The 27,160-nt window shown below is 42.9% G+C and overlaps 1 protein-coding gene across 8 annotated transcripts in view; it reads right to left on the bottom strand.

Moving 5' to 3' along the window:
* Window positions 1-27,160, bottom strand: part of LMO1 (LIM domain only 1) — a 515,472-nt gene that overhangs the window by 178,066 nt on the left and 310,246 nt on the right. For all 8 annotated transcript variants that reach the window (XM_078680999.1, XM_078681000.1, XM_078680996.1 and 5 more), the window contains one exon: window positions 16,104-16,317. In XM_078680999.1, the coding sequence (XP_078537125.1) occupies window positions 16,104-16,317 (214 nt within the window). The remainder of the gene's footprint in view (window positions 1-16,103; window positions 16,318-27,160) is intronic.

Here is a 27,160-nt window from a genome sequence, read left to right as displayed (position 1 = left end):
TCTATTATACTATTTCTCAATGATTCCAGTCCACATTCTTCTCACCTTCTTTAAAAAAATAGATTATTTTCTTTCCAAATTTTAATGGAGAAACAAAAAATCCAGAATTTCTTTATTTCACCTCAGGAAACCAAGACTTGTCGGTGGGGTAAACTTTCCAGATTTTCGGTTATATCACAAGGCTTTCTGTTTAAAACAGGCTTCTCATTGGCTCCTTATGGAACCTTCTCCTTTTACTCCTTTATGGGTCATTATCGAACACTGTTTATTTATACTCTTCAGCCAAAATTACTCTCCAAAAATGATTTTACACAATCCCATCTCTGGCATAATCGCCTTATTAGCATTAATAATAAGCCTATATATTGGTCCTCTTGGTGGGCTAAGAAATTTATTTGGGTCAAAGATTTGTTTGATGGTACTTCTCCCTGTTCATTTCCTATTTTTTCAAAATACATTCAAATGTCCTCGACCATTTTTATTCAGATTCTCCATTCTTATGGAAACAATTCTTAATATTTTGTATTCCCTTCCTCCTGATTAGTCTTCATCTACACAGTACCCACTTCTCAAAATCTTGGCATTATGTCCATAAGCTTCCTTAATTTATAAATTATTCTCCTCCACGACTCCAGAACATGTTACATCTAAAATGGAACTTGCTTGGGAATCAGATTTAGATTTTCAGTGTACTATTTGGGCTCGGTCACTGAGGATCCCGAGATCTGCCTCCACTACTCAATCTATGTTATTTCTGTATCATAGATTATATTTCACTCCTATTTCCATAGCTAACTTCACACACACAGATAATCAGAAATGTTGGTCTTGTGACTTTCCATCAGCAGATCTTTCACATCTCCTTTTTTCATGCCCCATTGTAGTTTCTTTTGGACACAAATAAGGGCTTGTTTATCCCCCATTTTTAAGTTTCATACTCCCATGTCCAGTCTCCTTCTCTTTATGGGAAGTTTATCAGAATCCATCATTCAATCATCCTGTTAATGAGGGTTGTTTGATCTCATGTTAGCTTTAGCTTTTCAAAAAAATCTGTTAAACTGTAAATGTTTGTCAAAACTTTCAACTAATTCTTGTTGGAATACTGTATGCCAATATCATAGGTTAGATGTTGCTTATGCCTCCCAATATAATCCACATGTTAATAGAGATGTATTTTGGTTGCCATTAACTACTCATTTTAATAAGGTTTCAATCAATGCTGTTTCTCATCACCGTTCTGAAAACTTCCAAGCCACTTGAATTCCTTCCTCTTTATTCTTTCCTTCTTTTAATTCTGGCGGATTTGATTTAAAACAGTCAACTTGTTCACTATATCTTATGATTTATGGAGCATCATATTACTTCTTCTTTATAGCTTGTAAATATATTTTCTACTGTTATTTACCCTCCTTTCTCTCCCCCCATGTTTTCTTTTCTTCTTTTCCTTTCTTTTTTCCCTTAATGCCCCTAAAATGTAAACAGCTTTCTACTATTAATGTGTTGCCTACTTTATTCTGCTTACCTGTTATTCTGTATATTATTATGATTTAGGCCAATGATATATTTAATTAACTTTTTGTTTCAATAAAGCTTATTAAACATACAGAATAGTGTAGCTAAAATATTTATTCAGAAGAATTGATCAGTCTCCCAAGCCTATACATGAACCGTATAATATACAATCATACTGGAGGGCTATTTAGAACATAATTACATATGGACTATCGACATATATGTAATCTTAAAAAGATCTGCAATAGTTCCAATTTGCTATGATGCTTCATTTAGCGCATATAACTGACCGTGAAATTGACCAACATTTAATTTGGGTCTATATCTGCATCAATTTGTATTTTCTCTGTATCATATGCCTTAGCTGATTACATCTACGGTTGCATTATAAAGCAGAAATTCAGAAGTCTTTACAGAGCACATGCCTTTGTCTTCTGCAAGTTAATGAAAACATGTCCACTGTCAAAAAACTCAAACATTGATATAAATGACAGAAGACAATCCCTAAACCATGAAACTTAAATTACAATAAAAACACCATATGCAGCCACTCATCGAATAGGGTATCCCACTTAAGGAAGTCACATATTCCTCAATGAAGCAAATATGAATCAAACCAATGTGTCTTGTTTTGGTTAAGGATGTTAAAATAAGGTAATGTGGAAACGTTTTTACTCTTTTCTGCCACAAATGGTTAGGTTGACTTACATTTGTGTTTGACACTTGTCATGCCTCCATATCAATTTACAAAGCTACACTCAGATTAGAAAGAGTAAAAGAGAAGAGGCGATGAAATGAGGAAACTATCCGAGTGCTGCATCATGGGGTGCTTGTGATTATTTCACATGGCTGCCATCCCCAGCTCCGCCACTAGGTGTATATTGAACTCTTGTCAAGACGAGATGCACACAAACTGTCCTACATCAGCATAAGTAGCTATTCAACAGATTCTTTCACAGTCACTATGCAGCCACCTTCAATACCAGTAGGATATCATGGGCCAGATGTACGAACCTACAAATTTGCGAGTCACAAATTGTGTTGTTTTGCGACTTGCAATAGGAATGTACAACAGTGACTCAGTCACTGTTTGCGATTCCTAATTGGGTCGTAAATTGCCTGCCTCATTAATATTAATGTGTCAGGTGCAATTTCCGACCCCATTAGGAATGGCTAGTACACGAAGGGAAGGTGGCCTGCTGGGGTCAGCAGACCACCAGGTCTGTAACTGCTTTTTAAATAAAGCTGTTTTTAAAAAAAAAATCTTAAAGAAAAACAGAATGCATTCAAAAAAGAAAACGTTACTGTTTAATTCTTAAAGAGTGGCATTGGTGCGTGGTACCACTGCCTGCTCTTAAAAATATTTTCAATGCAAGATACAAAGGCGAAGGGGTTCCCTGGGGACCCCTTCCAGTTTGCGAGTGGGTTACCATCCATTTGAAAGGGGTGGTAAACTCCGAGTGTTTTGCGGCTGCAAAAAAATCTTACATTGAAGTGTGAGTCGCTATTAGGAAGGGATGCCCTTGGCATGCCTCTTCCTAATAAAGAGCCTTGGAATCTGGCTGGATAAGTCACTAAAACTAGACCATGAAGTGGTACAAGTGGCAGCCACATGTTTTGGCATTTTAAGGCAACTTAGGAAAATCCTACCACTTCTCCCAGATTCCGCATGCAGAACAATGGTACAAGCCCTGATACTCCCCCGGTTAGACTACTGCAATGCACTCTACCTAGGCACCCCTAACGCTGTAGTAAGAAAACATCAAGTGGTACAGAACTGTGCAGCTAGACTACTATACAACATCCCCAAGAAACAATCAGCCAAGCCAGCACTGAGAGCGCTGCACTGGCTCCCCATATCCGAGCGTGTTAGGTTCAAATCACTCTGCATTGCACACAAGACCCTCTGGGACACAGGCCCAAAAATTCTTTCCACACTGGTCTCCTTCCATCACCCTCGTTATAATCTGAGATCTGCCAATCTGTTCCTAGCCAAGGTACCAAAGATTAGGAGGGCAAGAACCGGGGGACTTATGTTTTCGTACAACGTAGCCGTTCTGTGGAACACACTTCCCCTGCAACTTAGATCCACACCACAGCACCTCTCTTTCAGGAAACAACTAAAAACATGGCTCTTCCAGAAGCTGCAGTAGAACAGTAATGTGTGATGCCTTCGCAACCAGTGCTGAGATGCCTAAGGGTAGCCATGCGCTATACCAAGAATCGATTTAATAATAATCATAATAATAATGTCATACACCATATTTTGCAAGTAGGTATTAGCTTACCGATTTGCAAAATAGGGTTTGTAAATAGGGCAAACCTATTATGCAGTTGCATTTTGGTTATGGAAGTATAAAACAGAGCACAATTGTACACATATATTTTTTTTAAAAGCTTCTTTTATTGAATTTGTGTATCAGATTGCCAATGTCATTCTTAGCAAATTACTAAACTTATTTACAAACTGTGTGTTGCATCCTGAGGCTATGCAATTTAAATCATGTTTAGTGAATGCAGCAGCCACGGCCCATCCTACTGGGCTGAGGGGCCACGCCTCTCACCTTTTGGCCACCATCAAGAGAGTCTACCAGGCTGAGCAAAGGTCAACCTGACAGACACTCCCTATTTTCAGGTTAGGCAACCAGGAGCTAGACAAAAGCTAAATCCACAGACTCATGGCTGCCTGAGCATAATTTTGCCAGGCTGAAGAAGTCACAGCTCCTATAGGCGTGACCTCTTTAGCCAGGCGAAGCACTTCAAGCACCAGCCCCCTCATGATGAGGGGGATCATCACTGATTGCCTCAGACCTGGGCGTTTCAGTTGTAAGCCCTGAAGTGCCCAGGGCCGATTGTCAATCACTGACACCTTGTCAAAGAGTGGGGTGGGGTCAGCAGTCTCACTGACCCCATCCCACTCTGTGACGAGTCAGGGACTGATGCTTTCACTCAATGGCTGAACAGTAAATGACAGTGTTGTCATTGACTGGACTCATTGGTCAGCCAATGAGGGAAGGCAGCAGTTCCAACCTTCCTGGGATCTCCGAGGCAGAGATGCACAGGTAAGTATGATTTTATTTTTAATGTTTGGCATGTGCGTGCATGCATGAATATTTAGGAGTGCTATGAATAGATGTGTGTGTATGTGCATGTGTGAATGCATGAGTGTGAGTTTTAGGTGTGCCTTTGTGCCCCAACAGCCCCCTTCCCAGCTAAAATACAGTAAGCCACTGGAAAACAGAGAGCATTTTTGAGCCATATTTATGTTCATGGCCCTTCTCACACCTAAACCCCTGTGCTGCCATGCCTTAGCACACATTACACCTAAAAATTCAGTCTACTTCTAAATGATGTTCATATCACCCACTTTCAGCTAAGAAAAGAATATCACTTCCTGTTTAAAAAACGATTTCAATCTGCTGTCGTGATGATAGGACATTACCCAAATCAGAGATAGGAAATGTTAGCTAAATTAATATTTTCCGTGAGTAATCATGTAAGGATTTGGGGGCAGATGTATCATTACCATCATTTGCGATTCCCAAATAGCGATATTTAGAAATCGCTATTTGGGAATTGCAAATTGTGATGTATGTAGAAATTCGCTATTTTTTAGCGATTTCTTACAATTCCTTAATTGTGATTAGCAAATTGCTAATCGCAATTAAGGAATAATTTCCCATTCATTTCCATGGGTCAGGAGGCCCATAGGAATGAATGGGAAGTTATTCTCAATTTGCGATTTGCAATTTGCTAATCGCAAATTGAGAATAATTTCAAGGGTGCAGGGGTGTCCAAAGGACACCCTGTTGCACCCCTGAAATATGCATGGGTGCACATGTGGCGCACATACATGCCCTAAGGGCATGTATGTGCGTCACATGGCACTTTGAAAAATGCTAAAATGTGCATTTTTCAAGGAATCCGCAACTTACCACCAACTAGAAGTTGGTGGTAATTTACGATTCATTAAGGGCATTTTGCTAATTTTCTTTGCTACATACATTGCATTTAAGGAATCGCAAAACTTGCGATTCATTAAATGCAATTGCAAAATAAGGAATCGCAAATTTTGCGATTCCTTATTTTGCACCAGATTTTGCTTCGTACGTTCCATTTAGCAAATTCGGCCTTTGTGAATGCGAATTTGCTTGATACATCTGGCCCTTAGGTTCTGGCCAGCCAGGTCACTCCAAGTGATTCCAGACTTAGTAATAACAGCTAAGGTGTTCAGAAATTGTTACTAATGATAGTGAAGATGTACTGTAGCAAAGGCACAGCTTATTCAAGAACAAGCCTCATGATTAGTCCTTTACAACTCCCTACATAGAACACAAACCATCTGGGTTAGATTAAGTCATTTGGGGCATATGTATCAATCCTTTTTCCTGTTTTCAAACAGGCAGATTCTCAGAATCGACCCGTTTACGAATTGGAAAAAGCCTTTTGGGATGTATCATTCCAAAAGGCTAGCGCAAAATAGAGAATTGCAAAATTTGTGATTCTCTATTTTGCAAATGCAATTAAGGAATCGCAAATTGCGATTCCTTAAATGCAATTCTGGAAGCACCAGAAATTTGCTATTTGGCCTTAAGGAATTGCAAAGCACCACCAACTTCAAGTTGGTGATAATTTGCAATTTTCGTTAAAAAACACTTTTTTGATTTTTTAAAAGTGCCGTAGGGCATGTATGTGCGCAAAATGTGCACATATGTATATTTTAGAAGTGCACCAGGGTGTCCTTTTGGCACCCTTGCAACCTTGAAATTGCATTCTCAATTTGCGATTCTCTAATTGGTAGTCACAAATTGAGAATGCCTTCCCATTCATTCCTATGGGCCTCCTAGCACATGGGAATGAATGGGAAGGTATTCCTTAATAAGAAATATGCAGGATTCTCACATTTTTTAACATTGCATTTTGCGATTCTCTAATTGAAATTTGCTAAAAAACACAATTTGAGAATCGCAAAACTCTTTTTGTATACATATGGCCCTTAATCTGCTAAGGATGTCATAACTTAGTGAAAGTCATGAAAGCGTTCCATGAATCCAATCATAAAAGTAGTAAAGAAAATATAGAATTGGGTGTTTTCCTTCCAACTGTTTGCCTTCTAGAAGACTTAGGACCAAAGAGGGGCATGTGTATGAATAATTGATCAACCAAGAAAGCAGGGAGAATGCATTCACCACTGACAAAGGAGGCGTATAAATACTGATGACAAACAATATAGGTCGGACATGTTATCTAAATTTTCCAGTAAGTTTGAAAGCCATCCTACCAGGATGTATGAATAGATCACCATTTGATGTGCACAATCATGTACCTCATGTGTCACCACCATCCCTTTCATCTGTGCCCTGGCAACACTTCACCATTTAAAAAATAATATGGAGACCCATCTTCCTTGGGCAAGGCGTAACTTGCTCTTTCTCAATGGTTTTGAACTAGTTGCTTGTTCAACCCAGACCTCTACAATTCGTGGAGTAGCAATTATGATTCGAACCTCACTGGGGGAGGCAAAAAAAGTATTGGCGCATGCCAACGGTAGATGGGTAATGGCAGAATTGGAAGTGGGAGTCACTCTCTGTGTAATTTATGGATCAAATCAGGATGATCCTGAGATATTTGACTTTTTAGAGACAGAGCTAGTTGGATGGCCTACCCCTTTAATTGTTACTGGTGATTTTAATATCTCAGCAGATTGGGGTACCTCAAAAAGATATATAGGACGGAAACCTAAGGTTTATCGATCAATTGAAGCCCTTATAAATTCCCATGGCTTACAGGATATATGGCTAGCTAAACATCCACAGCATCCGGGATACACATATTTTTCCAATCCAGCCCAGAAACATACAAAACTGGATTATGCCCTTATTTCCTCCTCAGAGATGTCAAAAGTTAACATTATGAAACTCCCGAAGGTAATCTCGGACCATAATCCCCTAATAATAACATATGAGGTGAGCAGTTTGAAAAGAAAAAGAAATCCCTGGTCTTTTGAAAAAAAATTATTAATGGATAAAAGATTTACTGACCATCTTAAAAAATGGGTAACAGAGTTCTTTGATATCAATAGATAAAGCGCCCCACGGAATACAGTGTGGGATACATTTAAGGCTGCGTTAAGGAGGGAAACAATAAGCTACTCTGCAAGACTTAGGAAAATTGATCGAGAGCAAGTTGACAATTTAATGGGGAAATTAGGGAGAGCAGAGGAGCAACATATAAAAGATATTGCAGAGGGGAAAGAATGTGTAGAGAGCTTAAAGATTTTAATGGTTGTGAAAGCCGATCTACAGAAAGAAATAACACAGAAGACAATAAGGGAGTTCCAATCATCTAGAATAAAGAGATATGAGACTGGGGAACAGGCTGGCAGGGCCTTAGCCCTTCGGCTAAGACAAGCGAAGGCAAAATCCACTATCACTCACATTGAAGAAGCAGGCATAGAGTATACGGATGAAACGGAAATACGCAGAGTATTTGAAAACTTTTATCAAAGGTTGTATGAATACGAACAACCTGGTAGCAATGAAAGAGTAATAATTTGTGACAGAGGCCCTAAATTAGATAGAATACGTAAAGTGGATTTAGATAGGGATATTACAATGAATGAGGTCCTTGATGCACTTCGGGGACTAGCCTCAGGGAAGGCCTCTGGACCAGATGGTATTCCTTTGGAAGTCTTTAAAACAATAGAGGATGAGGTTTCCCCTCTATTACTGGATTTGTTTAATGGGATTTTTTATTCAGGTCTGGCTCCACAGTCTTGGAGAGAAACGAACATTATAATCTTCCATAAAAAAGGAAAACCGACGAGTAACCCAGGTTCCTATCGACCCATAACATTAATAAATTCAGATATCAAGTTATACTCCAAAATACTAGCTAATCGGTTGAGTGGGATCATTGGTGATCTTGTGTCCCCGTGGCAGCACGATTTTGTCCCGGGTCGTGGAACGACGGACCATGTAATTAGAGCCATTAGCTTATTTGATGCTTGTGCTGCGGCGGGGAGGGAGATGGCAATGATCCTGCTCGACGCGGAGAAAGCTTTTGATCGTGTTACGTGGAGCTTTCTATGGGATATACTGGAAGGCAGAGGTTTCGGCCCCAAAATTATTGAAGCCCTTCGGGCAATGTATGTGGAACCAAGAGCCAGAGTAACGGTCAATGGTGAGAAATCGGGGATAATAAACATCAAGAGAGGGACGCGTCAAGGCTGCCCCTGTTCCCCGATTCTCTTTGCCCTGTATATTGATCCCCTTATCCAGGAGATATTAGCTAATCCGGGAATTCAACCAGTAGTATATAATGGATACTCCAATGAAAATTTGGTGTATGCCGATGACCTCGCTGTAATCACCATCAATCCACAGCAGGCATTACCCATCCTTGTTCAGATGGCTAAAGACTACGGCTCAAAATCAGGATACCTGTTAAACGATACAAAAACCCAGATTATATGTTCTAAAAATATCCTGAGGACCGATTATAGATTTGTTGAATCTGCAACTTATCTTGGAGTTAAGATTAACGCCTCCGTGGGTAAAATTGTGGAAGAGAATTATACCCCCTTAATCAAGGCTATTGATAAAGAATTAAGGAGAATTGATGTACTTCACCTGTCCCTGATTGGGAGGATTAATGCTGTCAAAATGTCAATGTTTCCTCGTGTGCTATATCTATTCAGAGCAATTCCACTACTAATTGAAGAAAAAGTCTTGAAAAGTATGGAGTCTACATTTATAAGATTTGTATGGCAATATGGAAGGATAAGGCGATCCACCAATTTCATGTCTCTTCCGCATGAAAGGGGGGGTATGGCCTTACCGAATTTACGGCTATATCACTGGTCATGCCTTTTGCTTCAAATGCATATTTTAGTTCAGTCAAAAGTAGAGACAAGAACTGGACCTGTATTAGAAGAAAATCCAACCCCAATCTTCAGAATGCTTATGGGCGATAGAGCTCAAGGGTTCTTCCGGGGGGAATTAGAACGGAGATTTTATAAAAACACTTGATTAAAGATCTTGTTAAGCATGTGGCAGACCTGGAATATAGTTTTAAATTTTTTTCATGTTTCAAGAATGAATCCCCATTTATTGTTACGTAACTCAAGTATCTTCTTTCAGTTAAAAGGTGATAGGAACTTAATGATATGGGACAGAATGGGAATAATCACTCTGGGAGATATTATGGAAGAAGGCAAGGTTTTGGGATTCGAGGTACTCCAGAGGAGATATGGCATTCCTAGAAGTCATTGGCTTCTTTATGGCCAAATAGCCCGAACTATACAAGCTTTAAGACCTAGAGCTTTTTCCTCACAGGAATCCCCAATGATTAAGCTTTTAGAAAGGGACAGAAATAAGATCAAGACCGTATACAGATGTTTATTAGAAGCTGTCCCTGATGATTTGGAAAAGATGGAAACCAACTGGTCCACTAAATTAAATGACCCAGAGGTTGATTTAGACTTAGCCTTGGTTTTGAATAAACGGATATTAAGAGCATCCAATTTACGTGCACAGCATTATAAAACAATCTTCAATTTGTATCATACGCCAGCGAAACTATATGCCTGGGGTTTGTTAGAAAATGATAATTGCCCCCGTTGTAAAGAGAGTCGAGCAGATTTAATGCACATGTTTTTTTCTTGTAAATGTCTTGAGCTTATCAAAAAAGAGATGGTGAGATTTTGGGAAGGCCTGACCGGTCTTAATATTCTATTAACCCCGACACTGATGATTACTGGTATTGACGTAAACCTGAAATTGGGGAAAGATGAAGTAGCCTTGTTGTTTATTTTGGTTGCCGTTTTTCGTATATTGATTTCAGCTGGGTGGAAAGATGTAAATCCTCCGTCTTTTCAGATGTGGCTTACTAGAATGTTGGGGATACATAATATTGAAATATGCCTATATGAATCCAAAGGTATTAGTAAACGTGCTATGGGAGAATGGATATGGACACCGGTAACAAATTGGAGGATAAATAAGACTTAGCTAATGTAATACTGAGTTATTGCTCTTGTTGATCTATAAATTGCTCCAAACCTACTGAATGAAATATCTGTAGATATGTATATACATGTATATGTATATTATGAAGTTTATTTTTTAATTCTGTCTGCCCTGCTACACAAATTCCAAATAAAAAATAAATAAATAAATAAAAAATAATATGAGTATTCACTCAATGGTAAGCTTGTCAACTCAACTTGTGCAAAAACTCTTACCCACAATGTTATACTCAAGTAAGGCGCATGTTTTAGAAAGGCTGTTTAAATGGCGCAATAAAATAAACCATAATTATAATTAAAAAAAGCAAAGCTGGAAATGATTTACTATATTTTTCTCTGCTCACTTCACATTGTTCCAGATCATTGTCTGGAAGATGTGGACACTCTCGGACAGAGTTATTATTAATATTTATTATTTTTTAAACCGATTTTATTACTTTTCATTACAAAAAACCAAGCAGCATGTCTGGTAAGGTTGAAGCAAATTTCCATACAATAGTCCTCACAATTTAGCCTGCACTGCTGTAACATTTCCCCTATCAATATTCCCACCCAATTATTGCCCCCCATCCCGCTCCGTCATGGGTCCCGATAGTTGCGCTTGATGTCGGTACATACTAGGGGCCTGACTACGAGTTTGGTGGACGGGTTACTCCATCACAAATGTGATGGATAGCCATTCAACCGTATTACGAGTTCCATTATATTTCATTGGATATAATGGAACTCGTAGTATGACGGACGGGATAACCGTCACATTTTTGATGAAGTAACCTGGCTGCAAAACTCGTAGTCAGGCTTTAGGTGAGGGTCAATGTTCCTTATTCATCTCAATGGCCTCCAAAGACCATTACATGTAACTAAGAGTTAGCCCAGGTGTAGAAATCATATACTTTGATGTGGAGATGTGTTCATGATCTATAATACGAGTACCTGCTATTGGGGGTTAGCAGTAGGGGGTACCCTGAGGTGAGGGATCTGGGGGCTTCATACTGTGCACTATAATTTCCCAGAGCCAATACCACCCCTGGCCTCTCTCAGCAACACTGCTGCATCATAGCCAGTCCAGTTCTCGAGTTCCTTTCGCCATACTCCCACCCAAGGGCTTCTCTGAGCTTTCCGGTTTTGAATAATCTCTCTTTTTGCTAACACGAATACAAGGTCTTGGAATCTGCTTCTTAGCTGTATTCAGGAACCAGCCAAGGAGGCAGTGACATGGGGAGCATGGGACCTCTCTCTCAACAATGGCAGTGAGTGTAGCACTTATGTTTTTCAAGTAGGGTGTTTGTCATGCAGGCCAGGAACATATGAATAAGGTCAGAGCTCTCCTCCCCACATCTTCGACAGCCGGCATTGGAGATATCAAAATATCGGTTAATGCGTACCGGCATCAGGTATGTTCTGTGAAGTATGTAAAAATGTATCAATTTGAAACAAGCATTTCTTGGCACCTTAGGTACCCTTTCTAGGATTTCTGTCCAGTCTCAATCAAGTATGGGGCACCCCAGATTCATCTTCACTTCTCTGGAAGGATTGTCAAAGGCAGTAGCATATCTCCCTGCATTGTCCCATATAAACAGGCAATTGCTTTAAAAGTGCCCGCTGGTGTAACAATGTATTGACAGGTGTTGTGTCCCTTTAGTTATGCAAGTCCTGTTCCCCAGTGCTTACACACTGCTTTCGTTGCAGCCCTATGCAGCAAGAAGTGCCCTCTAGGCAGATCATACATCGTTCAGAACTCCTCGAAGGGGAGGTTTGCCTAACTTTTTAATAAGTCACCCAGCCTGGTTGCTCTTGCCTCCACTGACTCTGTTAAACCCCTCCAATTCTCACCATGAGGCGGTACATCCAAGTATCACTCAGACATGTTTAGCACATATGGATTTTTCATCTTAGTCTTCTGTAAACACAAACCCAACATTAGTTCAGTACCCTGAACTCCTTTGAATCCCTTGTGTTTGAGCACTTAGAGTTATAAGCACCTTAATGAGTCCGCTGGATTCTGGTACATCGGGTCTTTTGATACGTCCGGGCATCAGTGTCACTGTGTCAGTCACTGTAGCTGGGCTGCCAGATAGTAGGTCTGGCACTGCCAGACCTCTGTCAGTCACTGGCCTCTGCAAGGTGTGTAAGGCCGCTCATTTGCAGCCTGTCCCCCACTGTAGCGATGGAATTTATGTTCCGAAACATAGTCCAGGGTAGGCATATTGGCAATACTATGAAGTAATAGAGAACCAGGGGAAGCATTATCATATTCAATAGTGCAAACTTACCCGCCACTGACAGGGGGAGCATTCCCCAGAATTCAGTGCTCCTTTTAAGATCTCGAATCTCCTTCCCTATATTGCCTTCCAGGAGGTCTGCACTGTCATGAAATTTGTTAACACATAGTTATTTGAAACACCGTGATTCCCACAGCAGTCCCGGCACATCTGGTGGCTGACTACAGTCCACTATAGTCAGGAACAGTTGTGATTTTCATCATTTAACCCTCAGTCATAAGTGCTGCTTGAAGTGATCTAAAAACTTGAGGGTGCCCGCCATCGTCGTTGAGGTATCGTGTAAGAATATCGAGAGATTTTCAGCATATAAGGAGATATGATGTATCTGCCCTCCACTATTGATGCACCTATAGCCGCTTACCAGTTTCCCCTATAGGCACTTCCCATCCTAGCATGGGTGGTGAGTAGTTTACTTGCTAAAGCGAATAGTAAGGGGAGAAGGCAACCCTGTCTGGTCCCTCTATTTGCACGATAACACTTCAAGACACAGCCTACTGTACACACCAAAGTCACAGGATCCATTTACAGAGGCCAAGTCCAGGCGATTAAGTTGTCAACCAGCTGAAAGCTTTCTCTATATCTACCACGAATATTTCTGTCTGCGTATAATCATATGTGTCATCGTCTAGTAGTGTCAGCAGCCTTCGTATATTAGTTGCGGTGTTCCAACCTGGAAGGAACCCCCACCTGATATGTGTGTATTAGCGTGCACATGTGGGTAGGTAACCTAGTAGCAAGTATCCTGCTGAAAATCTTGTAATCCGCGTTTAGCTGAAAGGAGGTGCCTATAAGTGATTCACAGGTGGAAGGTAGCAGTAAGCCTGCGACCTTGGCCATGTTAAATAGGTCCACCAGTTTGGGAGTCAGTTCTTCCACATAAGTGGCATATAGCTCCACTGGAAGGCCATCAGTGCCCGATGTTTTTTCCCTGGCCAAAGTTTATATTGCAGCTTGGGCCTCCGGTAACGTGATCTACCTTCCCATGATCTCTGCCTCTTCAAAGAGCAGTGTTGGAAAAGTCAGGGGCAACAAGTAATTGCCTATGTCCGTCACAGAGCAAGTTATTGAGATATGATTAAGTGCAGAATGATAATCCTGGAAATTGTTACCAATATTTACTTGCCTGTATTGTTTGCCACCAGTACTGGATTAGATTTCTAAAATCACCAAGTCTAGTTTAGCGGAGTTCACCAGCCAGGCCAGTAGCATTCCGGTTTTGTACTGCATGGGCTCTGATCATATAGGTCTTGTAATCGAAGCGCCAAGAGCACTCCACTAGATACGACACTTTTCTCCGGCTTCTAATAGTTTGCACTCCCGGATTACCTGGTGTTTTTAGACAGAGTTATGTGCACAGTACAGAGAACCCCTTTCCTCCTGCCAGAAAGTTGGCATGATTTAAAGGGCAGCCTCTTATTACTGCATGTCTTGTATGTCTTAGTGTAATGTATTTATATGGCTGAAGTACTAAATATCTTGCCAGAATTAAACTTGAAGCATCTGCATGACGTCCTTCTTCTGTGACAAATTGTTTTTATAAATGTGAACATGTTAAATAACAATTATTTGTATTTTATTCTTTGAAAAGTATGCGTTTCTTTTCATTATCCACAACCCCTGTTCAAATGGCATCGAAGGTGTGAATTTCTCAAAATGACCCTTAAAAAGCACCACAGCACACCAACTAATCTGTTGTAAACACAAGTATGAATACCAAATTATCATTATAAATAGCGCAGAGTTCTCCGCACCTGTAAATCCACTCAAGGGGTGGTAACATTTGAATTTCAGTGTGTTCCAAGGTTAGCCTTGGAAGTTTGTGAACACCCAGAAACAAGTACATTTGTGGGCATCCTCTCTTACTCCTCTCATTCCTCTTTCCACCTTGGAAAGGGTCACATTCTTGAACCAGTCAAGAGAATCTCTTTACAGGGTGGCAAGGCAACCCTAGAGTTGCCCAGGATGCAACAGAAAGTGGGTCTCCTCAGGCAAAAACATTGTTGGCACAGTGAAAACATTTGTCCTTTTCCATAGGCAATAGTTCCCCTGTGTGGAGTTCTCCACTATGGAGAACTGCACAGAAGGGAATAAAAGTTTGATAGCAATGTCGCACAGCATCATATTATACATTACTGCAACATTTATATAGCACTTACAACCCCTATTTGGGGCGCTGAAGTGCTTCTATAGATTGGTAGCATGGTACACTGTGTTGCGTGTATGGTTGGTAGCGTGTTGTCTTTGTTTTGATCCTATGTGGGAAGTGTTCCCATGGTATGCTTGATGACCAATGACTTGCGGTTATTGTGTGGTCTATGCACTTCTTAGCAGTGTGATGGATGGAGAAGTGTAAGAGAGTCACATAGTTTACAGTTTTCAGTAAGGCAGCTTTGAACAACTCTGCAGGTCCCTTTATGGTATTTCTTATGGTCGTAGCTCACTTAGCAGGTCACTGCACTAGGTTATTTTGAGATATTTTGTTTAAAGTTTATGATCCTGAGCAGGCATTTCACATTCCCCGTAATCCAGCCTGCAATTGGCTTACCTTTCCATGTAGTATACTGGGACTGTTTGTTAACCTCGAAATTCCTTCATTGCACATATATGTAAATCTGACAGACCTGACTTACAAATTACTTATGAATTGAGCCCATCATTTCTTTCATTGAGACCATTACATTAATATTTAGTTCTTTAATATGTTACATTATCTGCAGCACAATGATACTATCATCACTCCTTTCCGGACTCTTACACATCCTAAGATACATTTTAAATAAAATGCTTCTAAATGGAATTCACTAATGTATAGTGATAATCCTGTAAGTAAGGCATGGATCCAGCCCTAATGCAACAAGAATCTCCTTGGGCCTTAGGTGCATTGCATTTATTCCTATACATGTTTGAGGAAAAGGATAAATAAGCAATGAGATTACCTAAATCACACTGTGCCACAGTGATACAGGAAGAATCATATTTTAAATGTGATGCACACAACACGAGCTACCTTTAAGCACTGCCATTCTATCACGCTGGTACATCTTTTATGAATAGATTTTTATTTGTAAAGCACATTTCACAGTATGTGGGTCCTGCCTCTGCATCCAAGTTGAATATCCGTTCAATTTCCTGCAAGTCACCGCAAAGCAAAATGCATAGCCAATGCTGTTTCTAAGATTGGTTGCCTGCTGCCTCCTGGCCAACACATTTTAGATCCGGACATAATTACAATTGTTTCACAAAAGTAAACTTAGTATGTCATGTTCTTGGACTGGACCTACCTCAAGTAATCTCTGCGACAGAGAATAAGATTTGCTTTTGTGTATAGAGTGGACCCAACCTCTCCAAGGCGGCAGTCGCAACAGGCGCATTTTAGACAGTCTTCATGCCAATACTTATCCAAGGCCTTCAGCAGGTACCGGTCCTTGATCTTTCGATTACAGCCAGCACAGCCCTTCTGTTTGCCTTTTGGCTGTACAGATAACATTGGCACACCTAAAAGAAAAATAATATATATCTTGAATGTTGGGTGGTATTAGCTTCTCTAAATTGATGGCTTGACATGAAATAAAATCATGCTTAATCTGCAGTCATTCGTGAGATAGGTCTGCTCTATGGATTGTAAAACTAGAGACCTTGTGTGGAGAAAATCAGTGGTTGTGATAACATCCACAACTAAAAACAAATACATTTTAACTAAGGTGACAAAGGCCAACTCAAGCAAAGTGTGTCACTGCTACGAAACAATTTCTGACGATAGGATCGTTATAATAGACTTCTATGCATGGAGGTGTGTCAGAGATATTATCACACAAAAATATCCCATATTAAATATAATTTACAACAAATATGATACCATTGGGTGTAGAGTTTCTAATATCAACCTTCCAGGGGAGCTAGTTTTGCAGATGATATGTGGGAGACAATATTTATGCCATCTGATATTCTGATGAGGATATCCTGATACCACGCCATCACAGTTTTTACATTATCTAAGCACTTTAAATAATGAACAAGTTATCTTTGGTAATGTTCTTTCTGGTAGAGATTCTAGCTAACTGTAGAATCCTCATCTTTGGAAAACATTTCCCCAGAAATCAGACTGCATCTGTAAAATCTTTAGCAGTACTCCTTTGTGTCAGTAGGTGCTCACGGCTCCCCAACAATGTTGTTCCACACCATATGCGACATGTGTGTGCCTATATAAGCACCACCCATGTACGCTGACAGTTACGTTTTGACTCAACCATGCGCACAGATGCAGAACTAAAATCAGATCAATCATGACCAGTGTGCACTTCTTTAAAATGGAATCTTATTATATGAAAGAACCCAATTGACAGACCAAGGATGTGGCGGGGAGGTGGTGTGGAATCTGCAGTTAGAAGCTCTACCAGAAAGAGCATTACTGAAGGTGAGTAACTTGTTCTTCTAATAGAAACGTATAAACGCAGATTCCTTGGCTTCTGAATAGATACCAAAGCAGTACTTTCCTGGAGGTAGGTCTGTAAACTGGCTCAAACAAAAAAAAAAGTCCTGAAGGACCGGGCAGGTAAAGTACCCTTCCCGATGGACCTGTCTGTCTAGACAATGGTGCATGGTGACTATATGGAGTGACGCCAAACTACCAGTTTGGCAAATGTCCAGAACAAGCACCACATGCACAACTCAGTGGTAGCAGCCTTGGCTCTGGTAGAATGAGTCTTCAATTCTTCAGGGGCCTGCTTTTGGGCACGTGCACAGCAGATCTTACTTGCAGAGCAAGGTAGAGATGTTTCCCCACAGTCTTGCCTTTCGTTGATCTAATGAATCTGAAAAAGAGCTGATCATCTTCCCATTGTTCTTTGGTGCGATCAATGTAGATGCTGAGCACTTTTCGGATCAAGCTGGTGAAGTCTCACCAGCTCCTTAGAGGGGTAAGGCGGAGCAAAGAATGCCAGAAGAGTGATGCTCTGGCCAACCTGAAAGGGAGTTACTACCTTTGAAAGGAAGGAGACCTAAGTTTGCAGAATCAGCTTGTTTCGGTAGGAAGTCGTGTAGGGTGGGTTGACCACCAGAGCCTGAAACTCAATCACCCATGACTCAGATGTTAAACAACAACAAAAACGGTCTTGAGGGTGAGGAGCTGAAGAGGACAGCTGTATAGGTTCTCAAAGGGAACACATGAGAAATGCGAGGACTAAATATAAATCCTGTTGGGCATACAAAAAACCGAGAAGGAAGAACAGAAACTGCAACTCCTTGAGGAAGTGCATTACAACTGGTGATTTGAACTACAAGGGCTGGTCTGGCGCCTTAAAAATGCCAAGAGAGCCGACAGATACCTTTTTACAGTGCCCAGAGCAAGACCTTCCTGGGCTAGTGACATCACAACAATAACACTTCAGATAGTTTGGTATGTAGTGAGTCGATGTTTAGAAGTGTACTAGGCCACAAGCATATCCCAAAGGCAGGCATATACAGATTTGGCCATGGGATGCCTGACTGACAGAATGACATTTATGAATTCGAGAGGAAGGTCAAAATCACTCAGCTGCCACTGTTCAATCTTCATATTATTAACAAACAAGGGAACCCAATAAGATTGGTCAGGAACCTTGGGTACAAGTATGTTGATAACACAGTGGTCCCTCACAAAAGGAATAGGTGAAAAACATTACATATGGAAATGCAATGAAATCTATATTGCGTTGTCCAGAGGGACAAGAATACTTTTAATATTAGAAGAGTTTATGACACAAAAATAAAGTGGGAACACAAACTCAGCTTCAATCAGAATACAAACAAACAGAAACGGCTCAGGCATAACTTAATGCTTGGAAAATAATTCATCAAATTGGCAAGCATAAATGAAGAAAAACACCATAGCACATTAAAATTATTACATATGATTGTTTTAATGTGTCAAGGAGTCGACGACGTTTCTATCCCATACATGAAATAGTGGGATCATCATCAGGGCATAAAGTTACATGCCTGATTAAAATGCCTGTGGATAACAATACATTTAGTGGGAAAGAAAAAGAGAGGGGGGAAAAAACGTAATAATAAGTACAAAGGTAAGGAATTTAAAATATTCAAGAAGTTGACCATATAGTTTTAGAGAACCAAGAATAAAAATGCATTCTGTTAGTGAGATATGGGGACTGTATCCTAATTCAGATTACGTAGAAGTGATCACTACAATTGCGATGAATCTAGGACTAAGAACGTCTGACACAGGTGGTTAATTGGATTTGTGGAACTATGGTGCGCTCAGGTGATGACGGAAGAGAAGGTGAAGAGCTAGGTGAAGTGAAATTGAAATGGCGTAAGGGATGGTCAAGGTGAAGTTACCAACTGCAAGGTCAGAGGGACCTGCAGTGGATTGGTGATAATAGGAGGCGAGCAGTTCCTGCCCGCAAGCGAGAGTGTGAAAAAAGGAAAATGCGGATCAAGGACGAATCGGACGTGAAGCCAGATAAGAGAATAACCGCACCGTAGGTCTTACCGAGAGGGCATTTCTAGGTGATGTGAGCTAATTAATTCAGGTAAGCGGTCTGTGGGGAAAAAACTTACAGGTGAGCATCAGGGGAAGTGAACAGGAGCTGACCTCATGTGGAGGAAAGCCAGAAAGGGAGACTTACCAAATTGGAGTATGGGCGGTGATAATCACGCCTCTGCGCTGGCCGTTGTGATATCGGAGTGACCGATTTGGCAGCCTGGTTGGTGATGAGTGCAGGAGTGATCGGTGCTAAAAGAAGGACTATGTGAAGTGTCATGTGACCGCAGTCACCAGGTGTGTATGGTAGTGCATGCAGACAGAGGGGATTAGGGGAGTCGGTGGTGGCCATCTTGGCTGCTCAATCTTCAAGAATGGAGATGTTGATTCCACAGGTTCTGGTGCAGAACCCTTCCCTGCTACTTTGAAATAAGATCCACCCAAAGGAGCAGCCTGATCAGAGGATGGATATTCATGCCCTTGAGTTAGGGATAACATACTGTCTGAGCCCAATCCAGGGTCACTAGAATTACTTGGGCTTGGTTGGTCCTGATTGTATTTTGAGAATGGGAAAGGAGAGTTATCAGTGTAAAGGCAGACATCAACTCTACATGGAAAGTGTCTCCGGGCAAAAGATGCTTTGGAAACTCTAGTGTGAAAAAGTGCTGACATTTTGCATTCTGAGCAGTGGTGAAAAGATCGAGGAAGGGTTCTCTACATTCGTGGAAAATATTCAGTGCCACCTCTGGATGTAAATGCTATTTGTGATCCACAAGGCATTGATGGCTTAGTTCATCTGCTCTTGAATTGAAGGAATCTGCCAGGAGGTGCATCACCAGATAATTCTTTAGCAGTCTAGCCATGTCCAGAAATTGAGGGGTGAGATATCCCGGGACCAATTTAGTGGGTAATATTGGAGAGAATTGTGACGCTTCAATGGGGAACCTTTCAGAAAAGGGGGTGGTGATGAACAGAGTGTCTGAATTAAGCAGACCACTCTTACCCAGTCCAAAGATCAGGGCTTGATCCATCACCGTTATTTAGCTCACTGCCCCATCCCAGCTCAGAACCTGGCTATATGCAAATTAGTCTGTCCCTGGCCCAGTGCATCATGGGAACAGGGCAGACCAAACTACCAAGCCAATTCTTCACCAGAAAGGAGACAAGCTTCCGGGGACCGGTTTCTGGCATTTCAGCCGTCGTCGGCCCGGCTTGCTTGAATCCTGATGGAGCAGTGAGCAAGGGACTCATGTCTGAGTATACCCTGCCACACCTATAGTGGCCAAAAACGATTCAGAAAAGGGGGTGGTGATGAACAGAGTGTCTTAATTAAGCAGACCACTCTTACCCAGTCCAAAGATCAGGGCTTGATCCATCACCGTTATTTAGCTCACTGCCCCATCCCAGCTCAGAACCTGGCTATATGCAAATTAGTCTGTCCCTGGCCCAGTGCATCATGGGAACAGGGCAGACCAAACTACCAAGCCCATTCTTCACCAGAAAGGAGACAAGCTTCCGGGGACCGGTTTCTGGCATTTCAGCCGTTGTCGGCCCGGCTTGCTTGAATCCTGATGGAGCAGTGAGCAAGGGACTCATGTCTGAGTATACCCTGCCACACCTATAGTGGCCAAAAACGATTCAGAAAAGGGGGTGATGATGAACAGAGTGTCTGAATTAAGCAGACCACTCTTACCCAGTCCAAAGATCAGGGCTTGATCCATCACCGTTATTTAGCTCACTGCCCCATCCCAGCTCAGAACCTGGCTATATGCAAATTAGTCTGTCCCTGGCCCAGTGCATCATGGGAACAGGGCAGACCAAACTACCAAGCCAATTCTTCACCAGAAAGGAGACAAGCTTCCGGGGACCAGTTTCTGGCATTTCAGCCGTCGGCGGCCCGGCTTGCTTGAATCCTGATGGAGCAGTGAGCAAGGGACTCATGTCTGAGTATACCCTGCCACACCTATAGTGGCCAAAAACGATTCAGAAAAGGGGGTGGTGATGAACAGAGTGTCTGAATTAAGCAGACCACTCTTACCCAGTCCAAAGATCAGGGCTTGATCCATCACCGTTATTTAGCTCACTGCCCCATCCCAGCTCAGAACCTGGCTATATGCAAATTAGTCTGTCCCTGGCCCAGTGCATCATGGGAACAGGGCAGACCAAACTACCAAGCCAATTCTTCACCAGAAAGGAGACAAGCTTCCGGGGACCGGTTTCTAGCATTTCAGCCGTCGTCGGCCCGGCTTGCTTGAATCCTGATGGAGCAGTGAGCAAGGGACTCATGTCTGAGTATACCCTGCCACACCTATAGTGGCCAAAAACGATTCAGAAAAGGGGGTGGTGATGAACAGAGTGTCTGAATTAAGCAGACCACTCTTACCCAGTCCAAAGATCAGGGCTTGATCCATCACCGTTATTTAGCTCACTGCCCCATCCCAGCTCAGAACCTGGCTATATGCAAATTAGTCTGTCCCTGGCCCAGTGCATCATGGGAACAGGGCAGACCAAACTACCAAGCCAATTCTTCACCAGAAAGGAGACAAGCTTCCGGGGACCGGTTTCTGGCATTTCAGCCGTCGTCGGCCCGGCTTGCTTGAATCCTGATGGAGCAGTGAGCAAGGGACTCATGTCTGAGTATACCCTGCCACACCTATAGTGGCCAAAAACGATTCAGAAAAGGGGGTGGTGATGAACAGAGTGTCTGAATTAAGCAGACCACTCTTACCCAGTCCAAAGATCAGGGCTTGATCCATCACCGTTATTTAGCTCACTGCCCCATCCCAGCTCAGAACCTGGCTATATGCAAATTAGTCTGTCCCTGACCCAGTGCATCATGGGAACAGGGCAGACCAAACTACCAAGCCAATTCTTCACCAGAAAGGAGACAAGCTTCCGGGGACCGGTTTCTGGCATTTCAGCCGTCGTCGGCCCGGCTTGCTTGAATCCTGATGGAGCAGTGAGCAAGGGACTCATGTCTGAGTATACCCTGCCACACCTATAGTGGCCAAAAACGATTCAGAAAAGGGGGTGGTGATGAACAGAGTGTCTGAATTAAGCAGACCACTCTTACCCAGTCCAAAGATCAGGGCTTGATCCATCACCGTTATTTAGCTCACTGCCCCATCCCAGCTCAGAACCTGGCTATATGCAAATTAGTCTGTCCCTGGCCCAGTGCATCATGGGAACAGGGCAGACCAAACTACCAAGCCAATTCTTCACCAGAAAGGAGACAAGCTTCCGGGGACCGGTTTCTGGCATTTCAGCCGTCGTCGGCCCGGCTTGCTTGAATCCTGATGGAGCAGTGAGCAAGGGACTCATGTCTGAGTATACCCTGCCACACCTATAGTGGCCAAAAACGATTCAGAAAAGGGGGTGGTGATGAACAGAGTGTCTGAATTAAGCAGACCACTCTTACCCAGTCCAAAGGTCAATGGGGAACCTAACACATTAAGGAAAAATACATAGATTGGACGGAGCTGGATATCTAAATCATCTTGTTTTTTCTAATTCCAAAAATGGATAGAAAAGTCCAGAGTAGCCAATGCTTGTTTATTATAATAAGTTTATTTCTCTTGTGATCGAAGAAAGTTATGTTAGAATAGAGAGCCAACACATGTTTCACCCCTTCATGGCATGCAAGCCTGTCCAGAAACACAAGGCCTCCCGAAACAGGGTCCGTGACCCCAATCCACCCTGTTTGTTGTAGTACCACATGACCACCAGCTTCCCTTTGATGGATGGCGGGAAGGCTTTCCATGCCAAGCAGATAACCCGCAGTTCCATGCCTGGCCTCCATTGGAGAACAGGTGCCTCTGATCTCTGCCTCTTCTAGATGGCCCCTCCAGCCCAGGAGCAATATATCCATCACCACTGTGAACTTTGACTGAGGAAAGCGGAGGGGTCTGTCTCTGACCCAATCACAGCCTTGCAGCCACCACTGCAGATCTTTTCACTCTCCACCGAAATCTGAACCAGATCTGAAAAGTCCCCCTATGGCTGTGCCTACTGGGACTTCAGTCCTATCCTCACTGTAGGCCCTGTATGTGCCTTTTGGCATGCTTGACCAGCAGTATACAGTAAGCCATCAGTCACGGCAGCCTCAGAGTCATCCTCACTGAGATCCCAGAGTGTGGTAAAAACATCAGAATCATAGCCCAGATGTTCTGAGCTCTCTGTTCTAGGGGACAGATGCAAAACTGCACCATAGCCAAGATGGCTCCAATAAGGAGAGTGTCTGCGAAGGAGTCAGGTGTGACTTTGGAATGTTGATAGGGAATCCCAATGATGTTAGGAGGGTCGCCCCTAGCCTGGAGGTAGGTAAAGACTTCCTGAGGTGAGCCTACCTTCAGCAACCAGTCATCAGGGTAGGATACGACTGGGACCCCTATCCTTTGAAGTCATTCTGTAACCACAGCCATCACTTTTGTGAAAACCTGAGGGTTGCTAATAAGGCCAAAGGAGAGCACAGTGAACTGAAAATGTTCCTGGCCCGACATAAACGTCAGTTAGCGCCTGTGGGCCTGAAGGATGGGGAAGTGGAAATAAGCATTCTGCAGATCCAATGGCACCATCCAGTCTCCTGGGTCGGGGCAGACAAGAATTTGGCCAAGGTGAGTATCTTGAGTTTGTTCTTTCCTAGAATGGCATTGCAAGGACAGAGATCCAAGATAGGATGGAGAACTCTATCGTTTTTCGGCACCAAGAATTAGCAGGAATAACAACCGTGACCAACTTCACGCATCGGTACCCTCTCTATGGCTCCTTTGGCTGAAAGAGCCTGCACTTCTTGCTGAAACAGAGACAGGTGGTCCTCCGTCAGCAGTTCTGGGATGGTGGAAGGTATGGCATTTTTTTCGGGAAATGTTAGGGAGTAACCCTGCAAAACAGTTTACAGGACCCACTTGTCCAAAGTTTTCACCCGCCACCATGGCAGAAAATGTTGGATTCCCCCTCTGACAGGCTGGCTGTGTGCCACCCAGGGTACGGTAGACAGGTTTGGGGCTGCAGCATCTGCGGAGGTGGAATACTGTGCAGCACGCTGCCTCTGTTGTCCATGTGCTTGGTAACTGCTGCAGCCTTGGCCAAGAAAGGGTTTGGGAATTGCTTTGCCGACTGGATTTGCTGGGAATACTGGAAACCCCTACCAAAGCCAGAGAGGGGACAAAAGTGCTGGCATGGCTGATGTGAGGGGAAGTAAGGCCCAGGTAGTGTGATGTGGCCCTGCTGTCTTTAAAGCACTACAGGACCAAAACCACTTTGTCCCCAAAAAGACAGAAGGTATTGAATGGCATGTCCATGAGGCTTGACTGAGCATCCCCTTAAAATCCAGTGGACCACACCCAGGCATGCAGGGAAAGGGAAGGGTCACCCTACTGCCAGTGAACCTGCCCATAAATTCAATGATGTCTAGCCTGTAGAGGATTGAGAATATGGCTGCATCTCCATCAAATTGGATAGCCTGAAAGAGGCTAGCACAGGCTTTACCTTGGACCACATGGAGCACCTGAGCCGCAGAATCCCACGGAGCATGAGAATAGTCGCCTAGAAGGGAGCTGGCATTCGCAGAGTGGAGGGCAAAACCCACAGAGGAACAAAGCGTTTTCCAAAATGTCTCTTTTCTCCTTGATTCCCTATCATAGCGAGTGGTTTGCAAGGAAGTTGGATGCACTTTTTAGTCCTTAGCCTGTAACACAAGGCTTCTGGGAGTATCATACAGGGTAAAAAACATCACTTGGAGCAGGGTGATGGCACCTAGCAACCTTCTGAGTCACAAGAGGACCTGAACAAGCATGGCCCAGGTCCCCAATAAGTATTCACCAGAGCCTCATTGAAAGGCTGAAGGGGCTGCGAACATGTTTGGCCAGGTTGAAGCACCTCAGTCAAAACATTGGTATTGACTCTCTGAGTAGGATGCTGGAGATCAAGGAGATCAAGAACCTCCGCACAACTAAGGCAAAGGCAAAGAAGGAGCTTTTCTCTATGGTAGGTGGAGACACCAGTTCAGTATCTGGGAAAATATTCGTACAACTGGCGTCCAGGAGGTCCTTATATTCAAAGTCCTCGTCATAGAGCTGGGAAAACTCATTCTCAGCTTCAGAGCCACCATTGTCTGAGTCTGTGCCAAATAATTAGTGGAAAACATGATCCTCCATGTGTAAGGGCAATGTATTAGAGTCAGAAGAGTGATGATTAAATGGCTGCAGTGCAGGTAAAGCAGTGGGCAACAGCTGTCAAGGTTGGGACAGTGCAATCTTAGTTCGAACTGTTCTATGGGTTGGCCATCATTGTCTGAGGACAATGGCACTGGTATTGGTGATAAAGGGCTGTGATTCAATATGGGTTGTGGTACCGGAGAGGGAGCCGTTACCGAGGTCAGTCCAGAACAAACCCAGAGGACCAAGTTGGAAACAAGGGTGAACCTGCCAGTGGAAGGCCAGTTGGGTGGCCTCCCAACTCATTGGGGCATGAAGGCGCATAGAATACCTCAATCTGCTGCAGCGTTGCCAACCGCCCGGAAACTCAGACTGTCATGGAACAAGGGTAGGAATCATCTCCAAAGTGGAACGACTTTGGGAGTGAGATCTCGAGGCATGATGGCACCCTTGCACCTTCTCAGGGTCTTGAGAGTGACAAGACACTGCCAAGTCCCATTTGGACTTCTTGTGGTTTTTCTTGGACTTACCTGAGCTTTTGAAGTTCGATGATGATTTGTCATGGAACAGGACTTGGGAGAAAGCTGGGAAATGAGTTTTGACCTTGACCTGTCATGATGTGGAGTCTGGCGGTTTCTCGCTACAAACAACTTTGATTCTTGCTTCCAAATGGGCTTGAGGTCCAGCAAAGTGCAGATACTGCAGGCCTTGAAGTTGTGGTCTGACCCCAGCCAGCACAGGTAAAGCACGTGTGGGTCAGTCACAGACATCTGTTTGTGACAATTCCTACATGGTTTGAATCCTGTAGATTTTGGAGGTAGAATTGTTCCTTGCACACTGTCGTAATCTTGCTTGAAAAAGACAGTCTCACAGAGATGAGGTGTAGCTCAGGACATCTGCTGGTGTAGAAAGAAAGGAACTGATGCAAGTACTAATGGGAGGCACCTATACAAGTCTGAGCACGTCACATTTGGTGCAGACAACAGTGATGTAGAGCTGCCTGTGCCACCTATTTGCACGCAAGGGTACTGCTGAAGATTTCTCAGGTCCATTCTGATACGCGGGGAATATTCAAAGTTGAGGAATCTGCGGGTGGAAGTCTATCAGTAAGGTGGTACTATTACTCAATTGACCCATTACTTAATATATTGACCTTAGAAAAATGAGAGGCTGTGTAGCCTTTCCAGAATTTGAACATGTAACCTTCAGGTCAAAGTAGATATCGTAGGTGGATGTATGACATTACAATGCATGCTTTTACATCGCATGCTTTTACAACGCTGTTTTTACAACGCATACCATTACAACGCATAGTGCTTTTAGGCGCTGGATAGTGAATTGTTTAATTTACTATTCCAACTCCAGTCCCCGTGGATAGTAGGGAAGGTGTTGGATAGTACATTAAACACATTCCCTATCCTAGAGCGCCCCCCAGCGCAATGCGTTGTAATGGTTTGCGTTGTAAAAGTTGCGTCGTAAAGGCACTGCGTGGTAAAAGTTGCGTTGTAAAGGATGTTTCCCATCGTAGGTGAGCACTTAACTCACTGAGCCATCTTTCAAGCCAGGAGCATTGTGTGAAGTTTTAATAAAATACTTCTCAACCCTATCTGTTCCGGGAAGGACATACAGAGCATGAAAGACGCTGATGAACCTGAATACGCTGCATCACCAAGCTCCATAACCAGTTGTCTCGCCAACTTAG

This window comes from Lissotriton helveticus, chromosome 3_1, assembly GCF_964261635.1.
Source record: "Lissotriton helveticus chromosome 3_1, aLisHel1.1, whole genome shotgun sequence".
NCBI classification, from domain to species: Eukaryota; Metazoa; Chordata; class Amphibia; order Caudata; family Salamandridae; genus Lissotriton; species Lissotriton helveticus.
Note: the sequence above shows the minus strand (reverse complement) of the source record. Positions and strands in the feature narration are given on the sequence as shown.